The 27,268-nt window shown below is 45.1% G+C and overlaps 1 protein-coding gene across 1 annotated transcript in view; it reads right to left on the reverse strand.

Moving 5' to 3' along the window:
• lekr1 (Leucine-, glutamate- and lysine-rich protein 1) overlaps window positions 1–27,268 on the reverse strand; it is a 173,472-nt gene that overhangs the window by 44,888 nt on the left and 101,316 nt on the right. Inside the window, exons 7-8 of the mRNA XM_036965369.2 lie at window positions 6,937–7,014; window positions 1,258–1,461 (exon numbers count right to left, since the gene is read on the reverse strand). Coding sequence (XP_036821264.2) covers window positions 1,258–1,461; window positions 6,937–7,014 — 282 coding nt within the window. The remainder of the gene's footprint in view (window positions 1–1,257; window positions 1,462–6,936; window positions 7,015–27,268) is intronic.

The raw sequence follows: 27,268 nt of genomic DNA on the forward strand, positions 1-27,268 counted from the left end.
AAAAGCAACACAGCTCATCACCCTGAACACACCATCCCCACTGTCAAACATGGTGGTGGCAGCATCATGGTTTGGGCCTGCTTTTCTTCAGCAGGGACAGGGAAGATGGTTAAAATTGATGAGAAGATGGATGGAGCTAAATACAGGACCATTCTGGAAGAAAACCTGATGGAGTCTACAAAAGACCTGAGACTGGGACGGAGATTTGTCTTCCAACAAGACAATGATCCAAAATATAAAGCAAAATCTACAATGGAATGGTTCAAAAATAAACATATCCAGGTGTTAGAATGGCCAAGTCAAAGTCCAGACCTGAATCCAATCAAGAATCTGTGGAAAGAACTGAAAACTGCTGTTCACAAATGCTCTCCATCCAACCTCACTGAGCTCGAGCTGTTTTGCAAGGAGGAATGGGAAAAAAGTTCAGTCTCTCGATGTGCAAAACTGATAGAGACATACCCCAAGCGACTTACAGCTGTAATCGCAGCAAAAGGTGGCACTACAAAGTATTAACTTAAGGGGGCTGAATAATTTTGCACGCCCAATTTTTCAGTTTTTGATTTGTTAAAAAAGTTTGAAATATCCAATAAATGTCATTCCACTTCATGATTGTGTCCCACTTGTTGTTGATTCTTCACAAAAAAATACAGTTTTATATATTTATGTTTGAAGCCTGAAATGTGGCAAAAGGTCGAAAAGTTCAAGGGGGCCGAATACTTTCGCAAGGCACTGTATACACAGAGCTGAGTAGACCTTCTAGACATTAAATAGGTGGGAATAGGAGATGTGCACAGGACAGTTTATACACAAACAGGTGACTAATGACTGGTGGAAATGGACTTGCAATGATACCAGATGAAACAGGACCCTAGGTATGTATACAGGTGAGATAACACACACTCACACACACACACACACACACACACACACACACACACACACACACACACACACACACACACACACACACACACACACACACACACACACACACACAGACACAGACACACACACAGTGGTGAATCATGTATGACAGACAAGTAGACACCTGGGACTGGGGATATACAAGGGGGAGAATGGGAATACAGATGGGAATAAAACACAGGTGTACATGTGATCTGACACAAACAGACACATGTGGGAATGGTGGGATAAACAGGTGAGATAACAAACATAGACGTTCATACAGGTGTAATTAGGCTTCTCACATAAACAAGGTCATTAAGGTATGAGGAAATCATACGTATACAGACACACCTGTCTCTCCTCAGGTCTTTGCTCTTCTGTTGGGCGTGTTCTAGTTTTCTCCTCAGAGCTTCCACTTCCTGCTCAGCCACAGAGTACTTCATAGTTGCCTCCTCCTCTCTCTGTTGACATGCCAACAGCTGTGATTGTAGAGAGTTACACCTGCATTGGCATGACAACCAGCCTTCCTCCTTCTCCCTGAGCTCTTGGGACAGTCTGTGGAAGAGGAGGTGGGGGGAGGTGGAAGAAGGGAGGGTTTAAGGAGGAGGAGGGGAGGAGGAAGAAGAGGAGGAGGGGAGGAGGAGGTGAAGGAGGAGGAGGGGAGGAGGAAGAAGAGGAGGAGGAGGTGAAGGAGGAGGAGGGGAGGAGGAAGAAGAAGAGGGGGGAGGAGGAGGAGGGGAGGAGGAAAAAGAGGAGGAGGAGGGGAGGAGGTGAAGGAGGAGGAGGGGAGGAGGAAGAAGAGGAGGAGGGGGAGGAGGAGGAGGGGAGGAGGAAGAAGGGGAGGAGGAGGGGAGGAGGTGAAGGAGGAGGAGGGGAGGAGGAGGGGAGGAGGAAGAAGAGGAGGGGGGAGGAGGAGGAGGGGAGGAGGAGGGGAGGAGGTGAAGGAGGAGGGGAGTGAGAAAGAAGAGGAGGGGGGAGGAGGAGGGGAGGAGGAAAAAGAGGAGGAGGGGAGGAGGTGAAGAAGGAGGAGGGGAGGAGGAGGAGTGGAGGAGGAAAAAGAGGAGGAGGAGGGGAGGAGGAAGAAGAGGAGGGGGGGAGGAGGAGGGGAGGAGGAAAAAGAGGAGGAGGAGGAGGAGGAGGAGGGGAGGAGGAAGAAGAGGAGGAGGAGGCGAGGAGGTGAAGGAGGAGGAGGGGAGGAGAAAGAAGAGGAGGGGTGGAGGAGGAAAAGGAGGAGGAGGAAGATGAGGAGGGGAAGAGGAAGAAGAGGAGGAGGGGGAGGAGGAGGAAGAGGAGGAGGAGGAGGGGGAAACATGGTGTGTAAGATGCAGAAAACATACAGGCCTAATGTACCTGGGTGGAACAGTTACTGTTGTGAACGCAGCCAGTCTCAGGTGGTGGCAATTGGTAATCAGGGTGGGGCTGCCACTTGCCCAGTGTATAAAAGCTATCTGTTTTGTGTCTTCAGGAGATTCCAATACCCATAGGGCTGCTGTGCACAGGGAGGACAGGAACGGTGACAGTGACATAGTGCATCTCCTACAGTGGCCTCTGTTGGGCAGATACGTGTTTCTACCCTGATAGCACAGGGCTGGTACGCAGCACGTGAAGATAAGAGTCAGAAGCGTCTCACATGACATAAGAGACAAGTGTTCCCTTCACATACCATCAGTGTGGTGTTTCTGTCGTGTTACAGACCATTCATCACCTCACTAAAACAAGGACTTCCTGGAAAGAGTCACTGTCTCAAAGCCACTTCCTGTTCCTGTGACACTTCCTGTTCCATGACACTATATATTCCCAAGATGTGTGGCTGAGGAAGAGGATGTAATAAGTTGAGCCACACTCAAACACACCCTGTCATAGAGACTACCTGCTAGGGGAGTTCCTATCCCATCTACACCCTGCCATAGAGACTACCTGCTAGGGGAGTTCCTATCTCATCTACACCCTGTCATAGAGACTACCTGCTAGGGGAGTTCCTATCTCATCTACACTCTGTCATAGAGACTACCTGCTAGGGGAGTTCCTATCTCATCTACACCCTGTCATGGAGACTACCTGCTAGGGGAGTTCCTATCTCATTTACACCCTGTCATAGAGACTACCTGCTAGGGGAGTTCCTATCCCATCTACACCCTGTCATAGAGACTACCTGCTAGGGGAGTTCCTATCTCATCTACACTCTGTCATAGAGACTACCTGCTAGGGGAGTTCCTATCTCATCTACACCCTGTCATAGAGACTACCTGCTAGGGGAGTTCCTATCTCATCTACACTCTGTCATAGAGACTACCTGCTAGGGGAGTTCCTATCTCATCTACACCCTGTCATGGAGACTACCTGCTAGGGGAGTTCCTATCTCATTTACACCCTGTCATAGAGACTACCTGCTAGGGGAGTTCCTATCCCATCTACACCCTGTCATAGAGACTACCTGCTAGGGGAGTTCCTATCTCATCTACACTCTGTCATAGAGACTACCTGCTAGGGGAGTTCCTATCTCATCTACACCCTATCATAGAGACTTCCTGCTCATGGAGTTCTTTATGGACGGGGAAGTGATTTCCCCCTTCCTCGCTCAGCCCCGGGGGGAGGAACATAACAGAGCGGACAGGTGATGGGACACCTGTTTTCCCTAGATAAGTACATATGACACCATGTCGGACAGACATCCCCATGAATCAAATTTGACAAGTTTATTTGTCATTCACACAGTACATGTGGTTCAGGTTCATCTCCCCACATTGCAACAACAGGAGAATAATAAAGTAATTTGAATATTCAGTGTAATAAAATAGAAAATAAAATTAAGCATAACATACAATGAAGAAAAATATAAACACAACATGTGAAGTGTTGGTCCCATGTTTCATGAGCTGAAATAAAAGATCCCAGAAATGTTCCATACGCACAAAAAGCTAATTTCTCTAAAATGTTTGTTTTGTTTACATCCCTGTTAGTGAGCATTTCTCCTTTGCCAAGATAATCCATCCACATTGAGACAGAGCAACCCACTGAGACAGAGCAACACACTGACACAGAGCAACACACTGAGACAGAGCAACCCACTGAGACAGGGCAACCCACTGAGACAGGGCAACCCACTGAGACAGGGCAACCCACTGAGACAGAGCAACACACTGAGACAGAGCAACACACTGAGACAGAGCAACACACTGAGACAGGGCAACCCACTGAGACAGGGCAACCCACTGAGACAGGGCAACCCACTGAGACAGAGCAACCCACTGAGACAGAGCAACCCACTGAGACAGAGCAACACACTGAGACAGGGCAACCCACTGAGACAGAGCAACCCACTGAGACAGGGCAACCCACTGAGACAGGGCAACACACTGAGACAGAGCAACACACTGAGACAGAGCAACACACTGAGACAGAGCAACCCACTAAGACAGAGCAACCCACTGAGACAGAGCAACACACTGAGACAGAGCAACACACTGAGACAGGGCAACCCACTGAGACAGAGCAACACACCGAGACAGGGCAACCCACTGAGACAGAGCAACCCACTGAGACAGAGCAACACACTGAGACAGAGCAACCCACTGAGACAGAGCAACACACTGAGACAGGACAACACACTGAGACAGAGCAACCCACTGAGACAGAGCAACACACTGAGACAGAGCAACCCACTGAGACAGGGCAACACACTGAGACAGAGCAACACACTGAGACAGAGCAACACACTGAGACAGGGCAACACACTGAGACAGAGCAACACACTGAGACAGAGCAACCCACTGAGACAGGGCAACCCACTGAGACAGAGCAACCCACTGAGACAGAGCAACACACTGAGACAGGGCAACACACTGAGACAGAGCAACCCACTGAGACAGAGCAACCCACTGAGACAGGACAACCCACTGAGACAGAGCAACACACTGAGACAGAGCAACACACTGAGACAGAGCAACCCACTGAGACAGAGCAACACACTGAGACAGGACAACACGGGAGTCCTACGTAGGGCCAGAAGGAACCTGAGGGGAGTTCCACAGGGAAGTAGTCGTATCACTACCATTGCAGCATCACCTGCATGTCTCATCAATACATTTGGGACTCAGTGGAGTATATTCATGGATACCAAGGACAGCCAGGCTTTCCCAAGAAAAAAAAGATAAAAAAAGATACAATTATTCATCTTTCGTCTCTGTGTTTCAGAGTGTTCCTTCAATTTGCAAGAGGCTCATTGAATCTCACGGGAGAAAGCATCCGAGCGAGCGAAACAGGTAACCTCTGTCTCTATGTGTAGGCCATCTTTCTGATGCTGTCTGGTAAGTATGACATTGTTTCTGCCCGCAGCATTGAATGCAAAGGAAGCCAGTGAGCATTTGGCCTCCCTTGATAAAAAAAAGTATAAAATAACACCAGCATTAAGCTAAACTGAGTGAGCTGACCTGTGATTGGTCCTGGCGCACCAAAAAAAAGTGTCAGCTTGGATTTGGCTTTTATCCTACCACATCGCATCAAGAGAAATACATCATTGGATTTGGCTTTTATCCTACCACATCGCATCAAGAGAAATACATCATTGGATTTGGCTTTTATCCTACCACATCGCATCAAGAGAAATACATCACTGACAGAAAAACTTGAATTGTTGCATCTCGTTGTGTTGTGTTCCTCTGGTGGCTAGCTAGCTAAAAAAGGCCCTTTACTAAATTAGCCATGGATGGAGATAGAGATTTGGACTTGTGGTTTTACTTAATTCTCCGTACTGATTATAACTACAATTCTTGACCTAGAAGTCAAGTAAAGCTGTGTTCAAAGCCTTTGACGCCACAGGCTGGCAAATGGACAGCAGACAAAATAACATTCTTCTGAATCCATCCATTAAAAAGCCCACCGTCATAACCTGATCACACAGAGCAGTGAGATCATGTGTTGTTGTACCGCAGAGGCAGGAACATATCTGGAATACCCCAGGGACAGACTTGAGGGAGGGACACCAACATTACGTTGTAATTGAACACACCAGGATGCCAGCGGCAGCTCTGGGAAACATTTACAACCCAACCCTAAGATATATTTACTGTGTGAGAGAACAACCCCAGACCAGATGATCTCTCTAAGAACCCTGCTGCTGTGTGGAGGATATTGTGTGTGTGTGTGTGTGTGTGTGTGTGTGTGTGTGTGTGTGTGGAAAAGTGGAGCTGTATCAGACACTCAGCCAGCTCAGAAGTGCTTCCATCTGCCTCTGAGATTGACACGAGACTCAAGTCAGTCAGTTAATATCTTTCTGATATCTCTCTGGGCAACACACAACAAAGGGGAGGAGTGGGTGAAGATGTGAGGAAAGACCCACATGAGACTTACTGCTGTGTCAATGGCACATTCCCATAGCTTACAGGATATCTTCATAATATTAGTCCTGTAAACCTACACTGACTAATATCATGATCATATCTCTCAGTCTGTGGCTGCCTCTACAGGGAATAGAGGAGGGAATAGGAGGAGGGGAGGGGAGAGGGAGAGGGAGGGGAGGAATATGAAGAGGGGATGGTAGGAGGAGGGGAGGAATATGAGGAGGGGAGAAGGAGGAGGTGGGGAGGGGAGGAATATGAGGAGGAGGAGGTGGGGAGGGGAGGAATATGAGGAGGAGGAGGTGGGGAGGGGAGGAATATGAGGAAGGGAGGAGAAATATGAAGAGGGGTGAAGGAGGAGGAGGAGGAGGAGGAGGAGGAGAAATATGAAGAGGGGTGAAGGAGGAGGAGGAGGAGGAGGAGGAGGAGGAGGAGGAGGAGAAATATGAAGAGGGGTGAAGGAGGAGGAGGAGGAGGAGGAGAAATATGAAGAGGGGTGAAGGAGGAGGAGGAGGAGGAGGAGGAGGAGGAGGAGGAGGAGGGGAGGAATAGGAGGACGGGAGGGGGAAGCGGACATTCCCCAAACACCGGTTCAAAACTTAAACCATGAGGGGGCATAGCAGAGGTGTCTCAAACAGAGGTGTCCTCTCCTCTCCTCTGTTCCTCTCTGGGCTTTGACTCAGATGTTACCTACCTGAGAAGTCTCTCTCTGTGCTCCCTCTGGGCGTGTGTCTGTTGGTTCACCAGCTCTTCTGTCTTTCTGCTCTGAACTCTAGAAGACACAGACCATGCCACAGTCAGATGTTCTCTCAGTGTGTTTTTGTGCATGCATGTGGTGTGTGTGTGTGTGTGTTTGCGCGCCTGGGTTAACTCAATTGTAATTTTACATTAAATAAATATATGTGTATATATATATATATATATATATATATATATATATATATATATATATATATATATATACCAGTCCCTACGCAACTCTATCCATTTATATAAAAAAAAAAATGTACCTTTATTTAACTAGGCAAGTCAGTTAAGAACAAAGTCAAACCCCCCTCCACCTCTCTCTAGCACAAGCGCACGCACGCACACACGCACACGCACACCCACCCACCCTTGTTGCTGGTGTTTGGAGAATATTGGATGTTGGTCGTCGAGGGCCGGCAAACCGTGCCAATACATCCTCCGAACAAAGGGTTACCAACAAATTCAAATAATGATTGACATTATTTGCAACCTTCCAGGATATATAGTTCCAACACAAATCTAGGGTTGCAACCCAACCCGCCTGGTCGTTCTATTGGTTAGGTTGTCGGAGACACGACCCAGTCATGAAGTCCTTTTATTCTATATCTACCGGCTGCAACCTAAACCCAGGACACTTCCATTAGTATGAAATGTTACATTTCGTATGGAATGTATACACTTGTGGATGTCCATCATCCAATTCGTACAATAAGTTACGAATTCCAATTTGTTGTGGCTAACGTTAGATAGGGGGCTAGGTTGCTATCGCTAATGTTATCTAGGTGGCTAACGTTAGCTAAGCTAGGTGTTAAGGGTTAGGGTTAAGGTTAGGAGTTAGGTTAAAGGGTTAAGGTTAGGGTTATGGGAAGGGTTAGCTAACATGCTAAGTAGGTACAAAGTTGCTAATAAGCTAAAATTGTCCATGATGAGATTCGAACACTCAACCTTTTGTTTTTTAGACAGTCGCAGTATACACCAACCCATCCACACTTACCAACCTCCCTACTATAGTTTTTGTCTTAAAAGGGAAATGGAAACACCTCAGGAAGTAAAGCTAAGCAAAGAGATGCCTTCCATCCACTAATACTAAACATGTGCATTTAATGATTTTGATATTGAACAACGTTTATTAGAGGTACGGGTAGCGCCATCTTGAATTGCCATAGTAATCGCCACCACTGGACCTGAAAAGTTTCTCACCACTTTGACAGCTTTGTCATTAAGATAATAGCAACAATATTAAGGTGAGAAACTGTATACAATTTGTTTTTCAGTTGGTAATTATAATATTTCCATTTTAGAGTATTTTTTTGCGATTAGATGAGTCTGTGAAATGAACTTTTGATAATATAAATCATAGTTCACAGACGCTGAGACGCGATAGTCCAGTGTCCCATTGTGACATAGGTGTGTGACTCTGACCAGCGCGTCTCCCGGGTACGGGTCCTCTATTCATTTGAATGTGTTGACAGTTGGAGAAATTGCTTGAGATGCGCTGAGAATTCTAAAAGTATGAATGCCAACGGTCCAATATCCTAGAACACTGCTGTGCGTATGTGCACACATTGATACTCTGATTGACCCTTTAAAGAGTCAGCCAAAATGAGGAAAGGTAACTAGCTAGCTAGCTAGTTGATTTAGCTCTTCTCTTGTATTTTATATGTTAATGTTGTCTTTAATAACTGCACAAAATAAAATACTCATGTTGACAATTTGAACTACATACAGTGAGCTCCAAAATTCCTTGGACAGTGACATTTTTGTTTGTTATTTTGGTTCTGTACTCTAGCAATTTGAGTTTGAAAGGATACAATGACAATGAGGGTGAAGTGCAGACTGTCAGCTTTATTTTGAGGGTATTTTCATACATATCGGATGAACCGTTTAGAAACGATAGAAGATTTTGTACATAGTCCCCCCCATTTTCGGGCATCAAAAAACATTGGACAGTTTAACATAATGTAGAATAAAGTAGTCATTGTTAATATTTGGTCGCATATCCTTTGCATGCAATGACTGCTTGAAGTCTGCGATGCATCGACATCACCAGACGCTGGGTATCTTCCCTGGTGATGCTCTGCCAGGCCTGTACCGCAGCCATCTTCAGTTCCTGCTTGTTTCGGGGACTTATCAGTTTCCTCTTCAGCATGTAAAATGCATGTTCAACTGGATTCAGATCCGGTGATTGACTCGGCCAGTCAAGGATTTTCCACTTTTTGGCCATCAATACCCCTTCGATGCTCTAGCAGTATGTTTAGGGTCATTGTCTTGTTGCATGATGAAGTGCCGTCCAATGAGTTTGGAGGCATTTGGTTTTATCTGAGCAGATAAAATATTTCTGTAGACTTCAGAATTCATTGTTCTACTTCTGTCTGCAGTCACATCATCAATGAAGACAAGTGAGCCTGTTCCACTGGCAGCCATTACAGGCCCAAACCATAACACCCCCTCCACCATGTTTCACGGATGAGGTGGTACGCTTTGGATCATGGGCATGTCTTTTTTTTCTCCACGCTTTCCTTTTTCCATCACTCTGGTACATGTTAATCTTTGTCTCATCTGTCCACAATACTTTTTTTCCCAGAACTCTTGGGGCTCTTTTAGGTGCTTTTTAGCCAACTGTAATCTGGCCTTTCTGTTCTTCAGGCTTATCAGTGGTTTGCATCTTGTACTGTACCCTCTGTAGTCCTGCTGGTGTAGTCTTCTACGTATGGTAGACTTTGACACATCTACACCTGCATCCAGGAGAGTGTTTTTGATCTGTTGGGCTGTTGTCAGGGTGGGTTTTCTTCACCATAGAGAGTATTCTCCTGTCATCCACTACAGTGGTCTTCCTCAGTCTACTGGGTCTTTTGACATAATTGAGTTCACCGGTTGTATTTATCTTGTTAATGATGAACCAAACTGTTGACTTGGGCATGCCCAGGGTTTTTGCAATGTTCCTGATTGATTGATTTTCATTTCTGAGCCTTATGACGGCCAGCTTAATTTGCATCGACACTGCTGTCTTCCTCATGTTGTCACAACAACCTCCAAAGGCAATAGCAAAGTCTAGAATCAATCCTCTTCATCAACAGCTCTCCTGCACTCACTAACGACACAAATGAATACACCTGCCTAACGACACACATCTATGAAGCCAATTCAACAAATACTTGTAGTACCTTAAAATGGGGGGGGATCATGTACAAAAGGTGCTGTCATTTCTAAACGGTTCATCAGATATGTATGAAAATACCATCAAATTAAAGCTGACAGTCTGCAATTCACCCTCATTGTCATTGTATCCTTTCAAACTCAAAGTGCTAGAGTACAGAACCAAAATAAGAATAAAATGGTCAATGTCCAAGGAATTATGGTGCTCACTGTATGTCATTGGTATTGGTGTTACAGGTTTTGGTTTTTATGTTTTGAGGTTGGACTTTTAGCAAGTAGGGTGCACTAATTGGTGTCACCTTGCTTCTGACACCAGAATGCCAGGGCAAGCAGTTACGCATCGTAGGGGACCGAAATTGTTTTAGGTTGTGGTAATCCAGTGAGTTGAATTTACTGCAGACATAGGCTCTACTAAAGGGACTCGTAGTCTTCACCCAGTAGCTTAGATTGTCACTGGTCATTTCACCTCCTCTGCATGCATTGGTTCCCATTTTGACTCTTCCTGTATTAGGCTACAGGCCTAGTGGAATGTACGTACAGAAGAAATTAAGTTGTAAAAGCCAATTCTTTTTATGATATGCCTTATTCTTATCATACTTATCGTACTTTTTAATTACACCTTTCGATGTAGCTTGAACTTTGTTTTCAGGCTTGATTGAGACGCTGTATTCCCCTAAAGAAAGTTATTTCAATAAAGTTCTTGATTTATTCATATTATATTACTTGTCTTTCCTTATCATATGTAAAGACTAAACGTCATTTGTAATATGTTTTGGTTCAGATCTGTGTTTAATATACAATCCATAAAAGAATGTTTCTGATAAAGGAACATTCCATAGAAAAATACCACCGTTCACTAAAACTGCTGTAACTCATTCACAGTAAAAGGTATTTCATTCTGATTGAAGGATTTTCAACCCTTACAAAAATAACAAAGACTCAAATATGCTTTAAGTTATTCTCTATGTTCATTAGAAGTTACCTTATGTCTTATGTAACCATACCAAACGTAACATATCATACTAATTTGAGTGTCCCGGATCAACATTTTCTGTTACGTCTAGTCTATGAGACCAGGCTGCATTGTCATGCTGGGGGCTAACAGTCTTGGGTTAACACAGTCACATCAATCAGTGCAGCCATTTACATTTGTTTAAGCTGTTTTCCACTGGCATTTATTTGGATACATCCATAATAATGAACTACAGTGGCTTGCGAAAGTATTCACCCCCCTTGGTATTTTTCCTATTTTGTTGCCTTTACAACCTGGAATTAAAATGATTTTTTGGGGGGGGTTGAATCATTTGATTTACACAACATCTTTTACACAGCATCTTTGAAGATGCAAAATATATTTTTTTGTGAAACAAACAAGAAATAAGACAAACAGAAACTTGAGTGCATAACTATTCACCCCCCTAAAGTCAATACTCTGTAGAGCCACCTTGTGCAGCAACAGTCCAATCTCCCTTTCCTCCTTTTTATGTCTTGGCCTGGGCCTTCTCCCCCTCTTTTATTTTTTATAGACATTTGACTCGTCTGTTTTCCTTCCCTCTCTCCTTTTTTTTCTCTTCTTGTGCATCTCTTTCCCCCTCTCTCCCAGGGTCAGAGTTGGCATGCATGGGAGGTGGCTCCCAACTGGGCTTGTTTGTTTCTCCTACGTCCCCCCCACCTCCCCCTACCCTCGGCACGCTGGGGCATGTCTCCCGACAAGAGCTCAGATTAGAACTGCTGTCCTCATTAACACCACACATGATACATGAGACAGAGTACACGTGTGTGTTTAATGGAGTAGAGTGGTAAGGATGGATCCCACCCCCCATCAACATAAGACATCTCTCTCTCTCTCTCTCTCTCTCTCTCTCTCTCTCTCTCTCTCTCTCTCTCTCTCTCTCTCTCCCTCTCTCTCTCTGTGTGTGTGTGTCTGATTGTTGTGTGTTATTGTAAGCAGAGATAGCAGCATGTCACATTGGCCACATCCCTATCAAACAGCAGGTTAACCTAACCTTGTGACTGCCTCCACTCCACTCACATGGCAGATACCACTACCAGGGAAGAATGAGATATGGAACTGAGTGAAAGGGAGGAGGGAGAGGGTTTGATAGAAAGGGATGAGAGAAGAGGAGTGGTGTTAATATGATCAGATGCAGCAAATGGATCGAGAGAAAAGGTGCATTATGACAAAAAGGGATGAAATGAGAGGAGAAGGGGAAGAGGACGAGTATATTTGTGACAGTGGTCAGGTCATGGAGACCTGAGAGAGGGGTCAGGCCAGGAGCAAGATATTGTAGAAAGGCCCCGAGATAACATGGACTTTCTCTCTTTCTGTCTCTCCAAACGTTCTTCGGTCTCTCCAAATGTTCTACTGGCACCCTAAACGTACAAAAACACACATGCACACACATGAGGGTCACAAACATTGCTTGCTTTCTTCCTCTCGTCCACATGCCCTCGTCCTCTTATCTCTCTCTCCCTGCCACCTTCTCTCTTTCATCGCTCTCCTATAATCCCCTTTTCATCCTGGTCCCTTCCCTGTGTTGAGGCAGATGAAGCAGTGTGTTGAGGCAGATGAAGCAGTGTGTTAAGGCAGATGAAGCAGTGTGTTGAGGCAGATGAAGCAGTGTGTTGAGGCAGATGAAGCAGTGTGTTGAGGCAGATGAAGCAGTGTGTTAAGGTAGATGAAGCAGTGTGTTGAGGCAGATGAAGCAGTGTGTTAAGGCAGATGAAGCAGTGTGTTGAGGCAGATGAAGCAGTGTGTTGAGGCAGATGAAGCAGTGTGTTAAGGCAGATGAAGCAGTGTGTTGAGGCAGATAAAGCAATGTGTTGAGGCAGAGGAACCAGTGTGTTGAGGCAGATGAAGCAGTGTGTTGAGGCAGAGGAAGCAGTGTGTTAAGGCAGATGAAGCAGTGTGTTGAGGCAGATGAAGCAGTGTGTTAAGGCAGATGAAGCAGTGTGTTGAGGCAGATGAAGCAGTGTGTTGAGGCAGATGAAGCAGTGTGTTGAGGCAGATGAAGCAGTGTGTTGAGGCAGATGAAGCAGTGTGTTGAGGCAGATGAAGCACTGTGTTGAAGCAGAGGAAGCAGTGTGTTGAGGCAGATGAAGCACTGTGTTGAGGCAGATGAAGCACTGTGTTGAGGCAGATGAAGCACTGTGTTGAGGCAGATGAAGCAGTGTGTTGAGGCAGAGGAACCAGTGTGTTGAGGCAGAGGCAGTCTGGACTGGCGGAAGCAGTGTGTTGAGGCAGTCTGGATTGGAGGAAGCAGTGTGTTGAGGCAGTCTGGATTGGAGGAAGCAGTGTGTTGAGGCAGAGGCAGTCTGGATTGGAGGAAGCAGTGTGTTGAGGCAGTCTGGATTGGAGGAAGCAGTGTGTTGAGGCAGAGGCAGTCTGGATTGGAGGAAGCAGTATGTTGAGGCAGTCTGGATTGGAGGAAGCAGTGTGTTGAGGCAGTCTGGATTGGAGGAAGCAGTGTGTTGAGGCAGTCTGGATTGGAGGAAGCAGTGTGTTGAGGCAGAGGCAGTCTGGATTGGAGGAAGCAGTATGTTGATGCAGTCTGGATTGGAGGAAGCAGTGTGTTGAGGCAGTCTGGATTGGAGGAAGCAGTGTGTTGAGGCAGTCTGGATTGGAGGAAGCAATGTGTTGAGGCAGAGGCAGTCTGGACTAGAGGAAGCAGTGTGTTGAGGCAGTCTGGATTGGAGGAAGCAGTGTGTTGAGGCAGTCTGGATTGGAGGAAGCAGTGTGTTGAGGCAGTCTGGATTGGAGGAAGCAGTGTGTTGAGGCAGTCTGGACTGGAGGAAGCAGTGTGTTGAGGCAGTCTGGATTGGAGGAAGCAGTGTGTTGAGGCAGTCTGGACTGGAGGAAGCAGTGTGTTGAGGCAGTCTGGATTGGAGGAAGCAGTGTGTTGAGGCAGTCTGGATTGGAGGAAGCAGTGTGTTGAGGCAGTCTGGATTGGAGGAAGCAGTATGTTGAGGCAGTCTGGACACTGCTGTCTAGATCCTCCTCTCCTCGTATCAATACCTTTCCACTGCTGTCTAGATCCTCCTCTCCTCTCCTCGTATCAATACCTTTACACTGCTGTCTAGATCCTCCTCTCCTCTCCTGGTATCAATACCTTTACACGTCTATCTAGATCCTCCTCTCCTCTCCTCGTATAAAAACCTTTACACTGCTGTCTAGATCCTCCTCTCCTCTCCTCATATCAATACCTTTACACTGCTGTCTAGAGCCTCCTCGCCTCGTATCAATTCCTTTCCACTGCTGTCTATATCCTCCTCTCCTCGCCTCGTATCAATACCCTCACACTGCTGTCTATATCCTCCTCTCCTTGTATCAATACCTTTACACTGCTGTCTATATCCTCCTCTCCTTGTATCAATACCTTTACACTGCTGTCTAGATCCTCCTCTCCTCGTATCAATACCTTCACACTGCTGTCTATATCCTCCTCTCCTCGTATCAATACCTTTACACTGCTGTCTAGATCCTCCTCTCCTCGTATCAATACCTTTACACTGCTGTCTATATCCTCCTCTCCTCGTATCAATACCTTTACACTGCTGTCTATATCCTCCTCCTCTCCTCGTATCAATACCTTTACACTGCTGTCTATATCCTCCTCTCCTCGTATCAATACCTTTACACTGCTGTCTATATCCTCCTCTCCTCGTATCAATACCTTTACACTGCTGTCTATATCCTCCTCTCCTTGTATCAATACCTTCACACTGCTGTCTATATCCTCCTCTCCTCGTATCAATACCTTCACACTGCTGTCTATATCCTCCTCTCCTCTCCTCGTATCAATACCTTTACACTGCTGTCTATATCCTCCTCTCCTCTCCTCGTATCAATACCTTCACACTGCTGTCTATATCCTCCTCTCCTCGTATCAATACCTTTACACTGCTGTCTATATCCTCCTCTCCTCGTATCAATACCTTCACACTGATGTCTATATCCTCCTCTCCTCGTATCAATACCTTCACACTGCTGTCTATATCCTCCTCTCCTCATATCAATACCTTTACACTGCTGTCTATATCCTCCTCTCCTCGTATCAATACATTTACACTGCTGTCTAGATCCTCCTCTCCTCGTATCAATACCTTCACACTGCTGTCTAGATCCTCCTCTCCTCGTATCAATACCTTTACACTGCTGTCTATATCCTCCTCTCCTCTCCTCGTATCAATACCTTTACACTGCTGTCTAGATCCTCCTCTCCTCTCCTCGTATCAATACCTTTACACTGCTGTCTATATCCTCCTCTCCTCTCCTCGTATCAATACCTTCACACTGCTGTATATATCCTCCTCTCCTCGTATCAATACCTTTACACTGCTGTCTATATCCTCCTCTCCTCGTATCAATACCTTCACACTGATGTCTATATCCTCCTCTCCTCGTATCAATACCTTCACACTGCTGTCTATATCCTCCTCTCCTCATATCAATACCTTTACACTGCTGTCTATATCCTCCTCTCCTCGTATCAATACATTTACACTGCTGTCTAGATCCTCCTCTCCTCGTATCAATACCTTCACACTGCTGTCTAGATCCTCCTCTCCTCGTATCAATACCTTTACACTGCTGTCTATATCCTCCTCTCCTCTCCTCGTATCAATACCTTTACACTGCTGTCTAGATCCTCCTCTCCTCTCCTCGTATCAATACCTTTACACTGCTGTCTAGATCCTCCTCTCCTCGTATCAATACCTTTACACTGCTGTCTAGATCCTCCTCTCCTCTCCTCATATCAATACCTTCACACTGCTGTCTATATCCTCCTCTCCTCGTATCAATACCTTTACACTGCTGTCTAGATCCTCCTCTCCTCGTATCAATACCTTTACACTGCTGTCTATATCCTCCTCTCCTCTCCTCGTATCAATACCTTTACACTGCTGTCTAGATCCTCCTCTCCTCTCCTCGTATCAATACCTTTACACTGCTGTCTAGATCCTCCTCTCCTCTCCTCATATCAATACCTTTACACTGCTGTCTAGATCCTCCTCTCCTCGTATCAATACCTTTACACTGCTGTCTATATCCTCCTCTCCTCGTATCAATACCTTCACACTGATGTCTATATCCTCCTCTCCTCGTATCAATACCTTCACACTGCTGTCTAGATCCTCCTCTCCTCCTATCAATACCTTCACACTGCTGTCTAGATCCTCCTCTCCTCGTATCAATACCTTTACACTGCTGTCTATATCCTCCTCTCCTCTCCTCGTATCAATACCTTTACACTGCTGTCTAGATCCTCCTCTCCTCTCCTCGTATCAATACCTTTACACTGCTGTCTAGATCCTCCTCTCCTCGTATCAATACATTTACACTGCTGTCTAGATCCTCCTCTCCTCTCCTCATATCAATACCTTTACACTGCTGTCTATATCCTCCTCTCCTCGTATCAATACCTTTACACTGCAGTCTAGATACTCCTCTCCTCGTATCAATACCTTTACACTGCTGTCTATATCCTCCTCTCCTCGTATCAATACCTTTACACTGCTGTCTATATCCTCCTCTCCTCGTATCAATACCTTTACACTGCTGTCTATATCCTCCTCTCCTCGTATCAATACCTTTACACTGCTGTCTATATCCTCCTCTCCTTGTATCAATACCTTCACACTGCTGTCTATATCCTCCTCTCCTCGTATCAATACCTTCACACTGCTGTCTAGAGCCTCCTCTCCTCTCCTCGTATCAATACCTTTACACTGCTGTCTATATCCTCCTCTCCTCTCCTCGTATCAATACCTTCACACTGCTGTCTATATCCTCCTCTCCTCGTATCAATACCTTTACACTGCTGTCTATATCCTCCTCTCCTCGTATCAATACCTTCACACTGATGTCTATATCCTCCTCTCCTCGTATCAATACCTTCACACTGCTGTCTATATCCTCCTCTCCTCATATCAATACCTTTACACTGCTGTCTATATCCTCCTCTCCTCGCATCAATACATTTACACTGCTGTCTAGATCCTCCTCTCCTCCTATCAATACCTTCACACTGCTGTCTAGATCCTCCTCTCCTCGTATCAATACCTTTACACTGCTGTCTATATCCTCCTCTCCTCTCCTCGTATCAATACCTTTACACTGCTGTCTAGATCCTCCTCTCCTCTCCTCGTATCAATACCTTTACACTGCTGTCTAGATCCTCCTCTCCTCGTATCAATACCTTTACACTGCTGTCTAGATCCTCCTCTCCTCTCCTCATATCAATACCTTCACACTGCTGTCTATATCCTCCTCTCCTCGTATCAATACCTTTACACTGCTGTCTAGATCCTCCTCTCCTCGTATCAATACCTTTACACTGCTGTCTATATCCTCCTCTCCTCTCCTCGTATCAATACCTTTACACTGCTGTCTAGATCCTCCTCTCCTCTCCTCGTATCAATACCTTTACACTGCTGTCTAGATCCTCCTCTCCTCTCCTCATATCAATACCTTTACACTGCTGTCTAGATCCTCCTCTCCTCGTATCAATACCTTTACACTGCTGTCTATATCCTCATCTCCTCTCCTCGTATCAATACCTTTACACTGCTGTCTATATCCTCCTCTCCTCTCCTTGTATCAATACCTTCACACTGCTGTCTATATCCTCCTCTCCTCGTATCAATACCTTTACACTGCTGTCTAGATCCTCCTCTCCTCCTATCAATACCTTCACACTGCTGTCTAGATCCTCCTCTCCTCGTATCAATACCTTTACACTGCTGTCTATATCCTCCTCTCCTCTCCTCGTATCAATACCTTTACACTGCTGTCTAGATCCTCCTCTCCTCTCCTCGTATCAATACCTTTACACTGCTGTCTAGATCCTCCTCTCCTCGTATCAATACCTTTACACTGCTGTCTAGATCCTCCTCTCCTCTCCTCATATCAATACCTTCACACTGCTGTCTATATCCTCCTCTCCTCGTATCAATACCTTTACACTGCTGTCTAGATCCTCCTCTCCTCGTATCAATACCTTTACACTGCTGTCTATATCCTCCTCTCCTCTCCTCGTATCAATACCTTTACACTGCTGTCTAGATCCTCCTCTCCTCTCCTCGTATCAATACCTTTACACTGCTGTCTAGAGCCTCCTCTCCTCTCCTCATATCAATACCTTTACACTGCTGTCTAGATCCTCCTCTCCTCGTATCAATACCTTTACACTGCTGTCTATATCCTCCTCTCCTCTCCTCGTATCAATACCTTTACACTGCTGTCTATATCCTCCTCTCCTCTCCTCGTATCAATACCTTCACACTGCTGTCTATATCCTCCTCTCCTCGTATCAATACCTTTACACTGCTGTCTATATCCTCCTCTCCTCGTATCAATACCTTCACACTGATGTCTATATCCTCCTCTCCTCGTATCAATACCTTCACACTGCTGTCTAGATCCTCCTCTCCTCCTATCAATACCTTCACACTGCTGTCTAGATCCTCCTCTCCTCGTATCAATACCTTTACACTGCTGTCTATATCCTCCTCTCCTCTCCTCGTATCAATACCTTTACACTGCTGTCTAGATCCTCCTCTCCTCTCCTCGTATCAATACCTTTACACTGCTGTCTAGATCCTCCTCTCCTCGTATCAATACATTTACACTGCTGTCTAGATCCTCCTCTCCTCTCCTCATATCAATACCTTTACACTGCTGTCTATATCCTCCTCTCCTCGTATCAATACCTTTACACTGCTGTCTAGATCCTCCTCTCCTCGTATCAATACCTTTACACTGCTGTCTATATCCTCCTCTCCTCTCCTCGTATCAATACCTTCACACTGCTGTCTAGATCCTCCTCTCCTCTCCTCGTATCAATACCTTTACACTGCTGTCTAGATCATTCCTCTCCTCTCCCCATATCAATACCTTTACACTGCTGTCTAGATCCTCCTCTCCTCGTATCAATACATTTACACTGCTGTCTAGAACCTCCTCTCCTCTCCTCATATCAATACCTTTACACTGCTGTCTAGAACCTCCTCTCCTCTCCTCATATCAATACCGTTACACTGATGTCTAGATCCTCCTCTCCTCTCCTCGTATCAATACCTTTACACTGCTGTCTAGATCCTCCTCTCCTCGTATCAATACATTTACACTGCTGTCTAGATCCTCCTCTCCTCGTATCAATACCTTTACACTGCTGTCTATATCCTCCTCTCCTCGTATCAATACCTTCACACTGCTGTCTAGATCCTCCTCTCCTCGTATCAATACCTTCACACTGCTGTCTATATCCTCCTCTCCTCTCCTCGTATCAATACCTTTACACTGCTGTCTAGATCCTCCTCTCCTCTCCTCGTATCAATACCTTTACACTGCTGTCTAGATCCTCCTCTCCTCGTATCAATACATTTACACTGCTGTCTATATCCTCCTCTCCTCGTATCAATACCTTTACACTGCTGTCTATATCCTCCTCTCCTCGTATCAATACCTTCACACTGCTGTCTATATCCTCCTCTCCTCGTATCAATACCTTTACACTGCTGTCTAGATCCTCCTCTCCTCGTATCAATACCTTTACACTGCTGTCTATATCCTCCTCTCCTCATATCAATACCTTTACACCGCTGTCTAGAGCCTCCTCTCCTCTCCTGGTATCAATACATTTACACTGCTGTCTAGATCCTCCTCTCCTCATATCAATACCTTTACACTGCTGTCTAGATCCTCCTCTCCTCTCCTCGTATCAATACCTTTACACTGCTGTCTAGATCCAGTTGATCAAACTGTTTTTGAAAGATTTTCATTGATCTGTGTTGTTGCTCTCAAATTATTTCCAGATTGTGTCTTGTCCTACTAATGACTGACCACCAGGGAGAGAGGGGTTGAGCTGTTTCAGCTAGCTAATGACTGACCAACAGGGACAGAGGGGTTGAGCTGTTTCAGCTAGCTAATGACTGACCACCAGGGAGAGAGGGGTTGAGCTGTTTCAGCTAGCTAATGACTGACCAACAGGGAGAGAGGGGTTGAGCTGTTTCAGCTAGCTAATGACTGACCACCAGGGAGAGAGGGGTTGAGCTGTTTCAGCTAGCTAATGACTGACCAACAGGGACAGAGGGGTTGAGCTGTTTCAGCTAGCTAATGACTGACCACCAGGGAGAGAGGGGTTGAGCTGTTTCAGCTAGCTAATGACTGACCAACAGGGAGAGAGGGGTTGAGCTGTTTCAGCTAGCTAATGACCAACCACCAGGGAGAGAGGGGTTGAGCTGTTTCAGCTAGCTAATGACCAACCACCAGGGAGAGAGGGGTTGAGCTGTTTCAGCTAGCTAATGACCAACCACCAGGGAGAGAGGGGTTGAGCTGTTTCAGCTAGCTAATTACCTAGATCATATAAGTGGTGTGTTATCAGCAGGATCACAGACTGATGATAAGCCAACATGTTCGTGATGTGCACTGGGTCCAGATAATGAGGTAATTGTGAACCCTTATATCCTCCTCTCATTCAGATGGTCAGTCTATGGGACATTTAAATGTATCCTCTCATTCAGATGGTCAGTCTATGGGACATTTAAATGGATCCTCTCATTCAGATGGTCAGTCTAAGGAGCTGTCTTTTCCCAGCTCTCTTCTTTTCTCACCTCACACATTGTCTTTCTCTATCTACTGCCTTCCTTTTCTCTCTCTCTCTCTGACTCTCTCTCTCTCTCTCTCTCTCTCTCTTTCATGTATGATAATGGTGATGTGGGATTCTGTTTGAAGCTCAGTAATGGGGAACAAATGGAGCAGGAATCGGTTTGTGTTGTTTGTGTGCCGGTGTCAGTGTGTGTGTGTGTGTGTGCGCGCGTGTCTGAGTGCATTTGAGTGTTTGTGAATCTGTGCGTGTGTATGTGTGTTTGCGGTTTACACACTGCGTTCCTTAAGGAAACAAACAAATTGTTCTGAGTCACCCTCAGACAGGCAAGCTGATCAGATTTCACGGCTCAGCTCATCTAGATTCCAAGCGTGTCTCTAAAACTCGCTCCAAACGGTTCCTGACATGTGTGTGTTTCCACAGCAACAGGCGGGTTCCACAGCAACACAAAAGGTGTGGAGCAATGACTTCTGACTTCGAGGTCAGAGGTTGTGCAGTTGTCATGGTAACATCTCCCACACAAACACTGATACTTTACTTGATCTTTCAGAATCAAAGGAATGGCAGAGAGGAGTTGTCAGGTACTGTAGTTCATCACAAAGCTATCAGACAGGTGCACACACACAAACAATAAGAACTTGTAAGTAAGCATTTCACTGTACTGTTTACACCTGTTGTATGCTGTGCACCCAACAATACTTTGATTTGACATAACACACAAGTACAGTGAAATGAGAAAGTAAGTAAGCCATATGCAGAGTCAGTTCCAGGGTCAGTAGTTATATGCAGAGTCAGTTCCAGGATCAGTAGCTATATGCAGAGTCAGTTCCAGGATCAGTAGCCATATGCAGAGTCAGTTCCAGGATCAGTAGCCATATGCAGAGTCAGTTCCAGGATCAGTAGTTATATGCAGAGTCAGTTCCAGGATCAGTAGCCATATGCAGAGTCAGTTCCAGGATCAGTAGTTATATGCAGAGTCAGTTCCAGGGTCAGTAGCCATATGCAGAGTCAGTTCCAGGGTCAGTAGCCATATGCAGAGTCAGTTCCAGGATCAGTAGTTATGCCCAGGTCAGTTGTACACTGGGGAGAACAAGTATTTGATACACTACCGATTTAGCAGGTTTTCCTACTTACAAAGTATGTAGAGGTCTGTCATTTTTTATCATAGGTACACTTCAACTGTGAGAGACGGAATCTAAAACAAAAATCCAGAAAATCACATTGTATGATTTTTAAGTAATTAATTTGCATTTTATTGCATGACATAAGTATTTGATCACCTACTAACCAGTAAGAATTCCGGCTCTCACAGACCTGTTAGTTTTTCTTTAAGAAGCCCTCCTGTTCTCCACTCATTACCTGTATTAACTGCACCTGTTTGAACTTGTTACCTGTATAAAAGACACCTGTCCACACACTCAATCAAACAGATTCCAACCTCTCCACAATGGCCAAGACCAGAGAGCTGTGTAAGGACATCAGGGATTAAAGTGTAGACCTGCACAAGGCTGGGATGGACTACAGGACAATAGACAAGCAGCTTGGTGAGAAGGCAACAACTGTTGGCGCAATTTTTAGAAAATGGAAGAAGTTCAAGATGACGGTCAATCACCCTCGGTCTGGGGCTCCATGCAAGATCTCACCTCGTGGGGCATCAATGATCATGAGGAAGGTGAAGGATCAGCCCAGAACTACACGGCAGGACCTGGTCAATGACCTGAAGAGAGCTGGGACCACAGTCTCAAAGAAAACCATTAGTAACACACTACGCCATCATGGATTAAAATCCTTCAGTGCACGCAAGGTCCCCCTGGCCAATGATTTGAGTCAGTATGTAGGCTGCAGCCTCTCACAGTTAGTGATGGATGTTTAACAGTCTGATGGCTTTGAGACCGTCAGGTATTACAAGACAGGTGAACAATGGGTCTAGACTTGCACTGAGCTAGAGTCAGCAAACCATTTGCTGTTGATGAAGAGGCATACCCCTCTCCCTCGATTTCCCTGAATCCAATGTCCTGTCTGCTTGGTGGTTGGAGAATCCATCGACTTGGATAGCCATGGGGGGTATCTTGTCTGATAGCCATGTATCAGAAAAGCTGAGAATATTGCAGTTACAAGAGTCCCGTTGACAGCCAATCCGTGATCGGAGGGCATCCATCTTATTATCAAGTGACTGCACGTCGGCCAATAGAATAGAGGGAAGAGGTGGCCAGTTTAACCATCACCTGAATCTCCCCAGGTCTCCTCCTCTCCTGGCTCTTCTTCGCCTGCGTTTCCTATTGGATAGCCGGATAACTGGGTCGGAATTACACAAAGAGCCCAGGGCAGATGAGTCAGAGTCGAAGTTGAAGCCGGCATTGAGGTTAGTAACTGCCGATCTGATGTTAAAAAGATCTTGTCGATCATTAAAAAACAAAGAAACGCCCAAAAAAGTAACAGAAAATAGAAAAGTTGGGTCCATTCAGAACGGCACCATCTTCCCATACAGAAACCTGTGAGTAGGAACACAAAGTCATGATGTCCCAGTCACAACTCTTTGATGAGAGGTCAACATTATAACCAGAGGATCAGTAGACAGATTCCTGTTTAGGTTAACTACTGATTTTCATACATGGTTTAGACAGTGTCTTGGTAATGCTAACTACTACTCTCAATACATGGTTTAGACAGTGTCTTGGTAATGCTAACTACTGATCTCAATACATGGTTTAGACAGTGTCTTGGTAATGCTAACTACTGATCTCAATACATGGTTTAGACAGTGTCTTGGTAATGCTAACTACTGATCTCAATACATGGTTTAGACAGTGTCTTGGTAATGCTAACTACTGATCTCAATACATGGTTTAGACAGTGTCTTGGTAATGCTAACTACTGATCTCAATACATGGTTTAGACAGTGTCTTGGTAATGCTAACTACTACTCTCAATACATGGTTTAGACAGTGTCTTGGTAATGCGAACTACTGATCTCAATACATGGTTTAGACAGTGTCTTGGTAATGCGAACTACTGATCTCAATACATGGTTTAGACAGTGTCTTGGTAATGCTAACTACTGATCTCAATACATGGTTTAGACAGTGTCTTGGTAATGCGAACTACTGATCTCAATACATGGTTTAGACAGTGTCTTGGTAATGCGAACTACTGATCTCAATACATGGTTTAGACAGTGTCTTGGTAATGCGAACTACTGATCTCAATACATGGTTTAGACAGTGTCTTGGTAATGCTAACTACTACTCTCAATACATGGTTTAGACAGTGTCTTGGTAATGCTAACTACTGATCTCAATACATGGTTTAGACAGTGTCTTGGTAATGCTAACTACTGATCTCAATACATGGTTTAGACAGTGTCTTGGTAATGCTAACTACTGATCTCAATACATGGTTTAGACAGTGTCTTGGTAATGCTAACTACTGATCTCAATACATGGTTCAGCATCGAGGAGGACACTCACACTTCAGCTTAGATCTAACAACTACAGCTATTCCCACTGTAGACCAGAGTTATAGTTTGGACATGAGGAAGAAAACAGATCTAGGAGGAGCCAGTAGTCTCCAGGGATACGGTAGCTATATGTCTGTAACATGTGCTTGGGTCGGTCGCGTGCAACGCCACACATCCCCTTCATCCTCTGGTCTTTACTCTGATCCCTGGGCTCTACGGACACGCACATTCCACAGACACACTCACACACACACATTCCCTGTGTAAACCCAACCTCCTCGTTCCCGAGTGGAGGTACAGTGGGACTTGCGAAGCAAACGTCTCATTCTAAATCTTTTTTTTTTTTTTTTTTTTTAGTTTCTTTTGTGAATTTGAACACTTTTTCTCCCCAATTTCGTGGTATCCAATTGTTGTAGTAGCTACTATCTTGTCTCATCGCTACAACTCCCCTACGGGCTCGGGAGAGACGAAGGTTGAAAGTCATGCGTCCTCCGATACACAACCCAACCGCACTGCTTCTTAACACAGCACGCATCCAACCCGGAAGCCAGCCGCACCAATGGTCATATGTAGGGGTACAGCAGCGAAAGACAGGAACAGAGAGGAGGAAACACCGTGTACCTGGCAACCTTGCACCTGGCGTGCACTGCTCCCGGCCCGCCACAGGAGTCGCTGGTGCGCGATGAGACAAGGAGAGAGCCTGGGCGCGAACCCAGGGTCTCTGGTGGCACAGCTAACATTGAAGTACAGCGCCCTTAACCACTGCGCCACCCGGGAGGCCTCCATTCTAAATCTTTGTCATACTTCAATTTTTTTTTTAAATTAAAGCTACTCGTTATACACCGTTTAAGCTAGAAACGTCATGCAAACTTTAAAACGTGCAGATCGGCCTTGAATAGTGTGCTTTGATACAACTTTTGGATGTCTTTTATACCTTTTAAACTATTAAGAATTCTGTCCTTATTTTTGTCCTCCATACACTTTCATAGGATTTCCTCAGCATTCTAAAGGGCCCATTGTGGCATCAATGCCTCTCAACATTCTAATCTGCTACTTTGACCACTTTGCCAACAACTTAGACAAAAGTTAGAGCGTATGAAATCTTCTACTTCTCTGCTATTCAAATCTGAAATCGGAAGCCAATATATATTCTACCAATCAAACGATACGGCTGTTTTACTAAACCACATCAATGACATTCCATTTCCTGACGTTTTTAACCACTTTTCCAAAAAGTTTGACAGAAAGTTAGAGCATCCTCTATTTCTCAGCTTTTCAAATCTGAGATCAGAACAGGAAAAATATATATTCCACCAACCAAGCATCAAGCTGTTTTCGTAACCCATCACCTGCTTCCATTAAGGATGCGGTAAGTCATGTCAGAAGCTTGCAGATTCGTTACTTACCAACAACAGCTGCAAATTCCAATAAAACTACATCACATTTTGAAGTTCGTCGTCTTAACAACACTATCATTAATCTAACATAATTTTTGTGGGTCATAATGCAGTGTCTATTTAGTTTCATAGCATATTTCTCACACTGGCTTTAGCCACTGAGAGAGCAGGCATGCTAAGGGGAGTTGCCTAGCAACATGTGCCTCGGAGGGAGACAACGTCCTCATAGCGCAAAAAATTCCCATGATTTGTGAATCTGTTCAGACTGAACAGCTAGCTACCGAACAGACAGCTAAAAACAACCCAAAGTAATACGGTTGATATAGTAATTATTTTACTACATTTAATTTTGAATAATTTTAACTGTTTTGTTTAACACTTTTGAAACATCTTCAAATACCAGTATTTTAAAATAGGTAAAGCAAGTCCCACAATTTTATTTCAGGTAAAATTACAATCAAGTTAACCCATGCGCACACACACGCACACACACACTCCTCATGCAGTGGTGCATTAGCGTGGAGTCAGGTTAGTTCTGCACGCGAGGTGGGAGCGTCGCTCATCATTCTGACGGAGTGTCATTCCCAGAGTCAGTCTGACAGGGAACTCCGCTCCCCCTCTGTCATATAACATCTCAGGGCTGAGGAACAAGCACTGCCACAGCAGAGACATGACAGCTCCAAACCACATATACACGCAAGCACACACAAAGACACACAAAAAATGCACACACACACACGGTGCAAATGATTTGGAAGTCAGGAGTGGTCATATGTAGGGGTACAGGATCGAAAGACAGGAACAGAGAGGAGGAATGTAGTAAGAGGAGGGAGACGGCATTAGTGGAATAAAGAGTGGTTTATCTTGAGACTGTCAGGTATTGATGATCAGGGCGGGCTGATATTTACCACATTAAAATCATTCCTGTATGCCGTGCGGGTGAGCCCATGTGCGCCCGTGACTGGGTGGGTCGTTCTGTAGTTGCGTAGTTCAAATCAAATCAAACTTCATTTGTTACATGCGCCGAATACAACAAGCGTGGACCTAACTGCGAAATGCTTACTTACAAGCCCTTAACCAACAGTGCAGTTCAAGAAGAGTTAAGAAAATATTTACCAAATAAACTACAGTAAAAAATAACAATGATAACAAGAACACAATAACATAACAACAACGAGGCTATATACAGGGTATTACGGTACAGAGTCAGTGTGGAGGCTATATACAGGGTATTACGGTACAGAGTCAGTGTGGAGGCTATATACAGGGTATTACGGTACAGAGTCAATGTGGAGGCTATATACAGGGTATTACGGTACAGAGTCAGTGTGGAGGCTATATACAGGGTATTACGGTACAGAGTCAATGTGGAGGCTATATACAGGGGGTACCGGTACCGAGTCAGTGTGGAGGCTATATACAGGGTGTTACGGTACAGAGTCAATGTGGAGGCTATATACAGGGTATTACGGTACAGAGTCAATGTGGAGGCTATATACAGGGTATTACGGTACAGAGTCAATGTGGAGGCTATATACAGGGTATTACGGTACAGAGTCAATGTGGAGGCTATATACAGGGTATTACGGTACAGAGTCAATGTGGAGGCTATATACATGGTATTACGGTACAGAGTCAATGTGGAGGCTATATACAGGATAT

The sequence above is a fragment of the Oncorhynchus mykiss genome, chromosome 27 (genome assembly GCF_057628025.1).
Source record: "Oncorhynchus mykiss isolate SJ-2025 chromosome 27, ASM5762802v1, whole genome shotgun sequence".
NCBI lineage: Eukaryota > Metazoa > Chordata > Actinopteri > Salmoniformes > Salmonidae > Oncorhynchus > Oncorhynchus mykiss.